Source organism: Aplysia californica, unplaced genomic scaffold (assembly GCF_000002075.1).
Source record: "Aplysia californica isolate F4 #8 unplaced genomic scaffold, AplCal3.0 scaffold00007, whole genome shotgun sequence".
Lineage (NCBI taxonomy): Eukaryota > Metazoa > Mollusca > Gastropoda > Aplysiida > Aplysiidae > Aplysia > Aplysia californica.
Genome location: NW_004797277.1, coordinates 3,358,429 through 3,359,581, shown reverse-complemented (window position 1 = coordinate 3,359,581; position 1,153 = coordinate 3,358,429). Strand labels below are relative to the sequence as shown.

Genomic DNA, 1,153 nt, shown 5'->3' with positions numbered 1-1,153 from the left:
AGGATGAAATTTGGTTGTCGAGTTGGGGGGGAGGGGTTGGGTAGGAATATGCAAACGTCAGAAAACATCGGCCACCCTGAAATTGAGGTAAATACGTGACTTGTACAAAAAGCTATTTAGAGATCTTAGAAGGTTGACTATTTATAGATACTTTTGGAAGCGGGCTGCTCTGACTCTGCTTGTTAGGCCAATCCAAACTGACAGGGATACAACGTACCATTGGAAAGATGGAGATACTCGATAAAAAGTCTCGCCACATGAGAATGGAACTCATGCCTTGCTCGTGCAACGGCGAAGCGCTTTACCTTACACTACAGGCGCGGATATTTTTATCTGAAAGTTTCTGTATGTTCTATTGGTGAACATAACACACTTTGATTTAAGTTGTACATGTATCTCTTTATCTTAAGTCCATGCATTACGAGAAAAGACTATGATAATAATAAATATTATACGTGTAATAATGACGTGTTGCTAGTGCCCTGCAACGCTGTATGTCTTCCACGCATGTGTGGGAACATTCATTTACAAAAATATGCCGGGCATGGAATTTCCAGTAACGCTGGGAAAGCTTGTTTTCAGAGGTAAAATTAGTGAGAAAATGGCCACCCAAGATTAGTTATTTCCTTAGCTTGAGAGTCCGTGGTAACTGAAAATTAAAATTTTTGTGCCTTTATTCAACGTTTTTCAGAAAAATCCACACAGAAATGAGTTCTTTAATGGGCATGAAAGGTGTTGAGGCAAAAAACAAAAATTTGATAAAAATTCACAAACCTGCAGAAAAATGCAAGTTTCTTTTATTTAATTATTTTGACGAGAGCCTGATTCCACCACGCTGCCTCACATTTTTCCTTTCTCTCTTTATAATCTTTCTATAATATTTCGTCTTAGGTGATCGGGAATTCCTGTGGGATGCCGCCTTTGAAGGTTTGGTCCTGTCGTCCTACTACTACGGCTATCTGATCACCCCTCTGTTGTCCAGTTACCTGGAGCGAGTTGTAGGCGCCAAAAGGCTGGTGGCGGTGTCTGTGGGAATGGGAGCGGTCATCAACCTGCTCACCCCTCAATGCACGCGCGCTCACCAGTACCTGCTCGTGGCTCTACGCGTCCTGGCTGGGACCACTAACGTGAGTAATAACAATAATAATAATAA

The 1,153-nt window shown here is 41.8% G+C and overlaps 1 protein-coding gene across 1 annotated transcript in view; it reads left to right on the top strand.

Moving 5' to 3' along the window:
• The window catches only part of LOC101850216 (sialin), a gene marked incomplete in the record, with an annotated part of 51,835 nt that overhangs the window by 19,666 nt on the left and 31,016 nt on the right, over positions 1 to 1,153 (top strand). Inside the window, 1 exon segment of the mRNA XM_013081755.2 lies at positions 892 to 1,123. Within this exon segment, the coding sequence (XP_012937209.1) occupies positions 892 to 1,123 (232 nt within the window).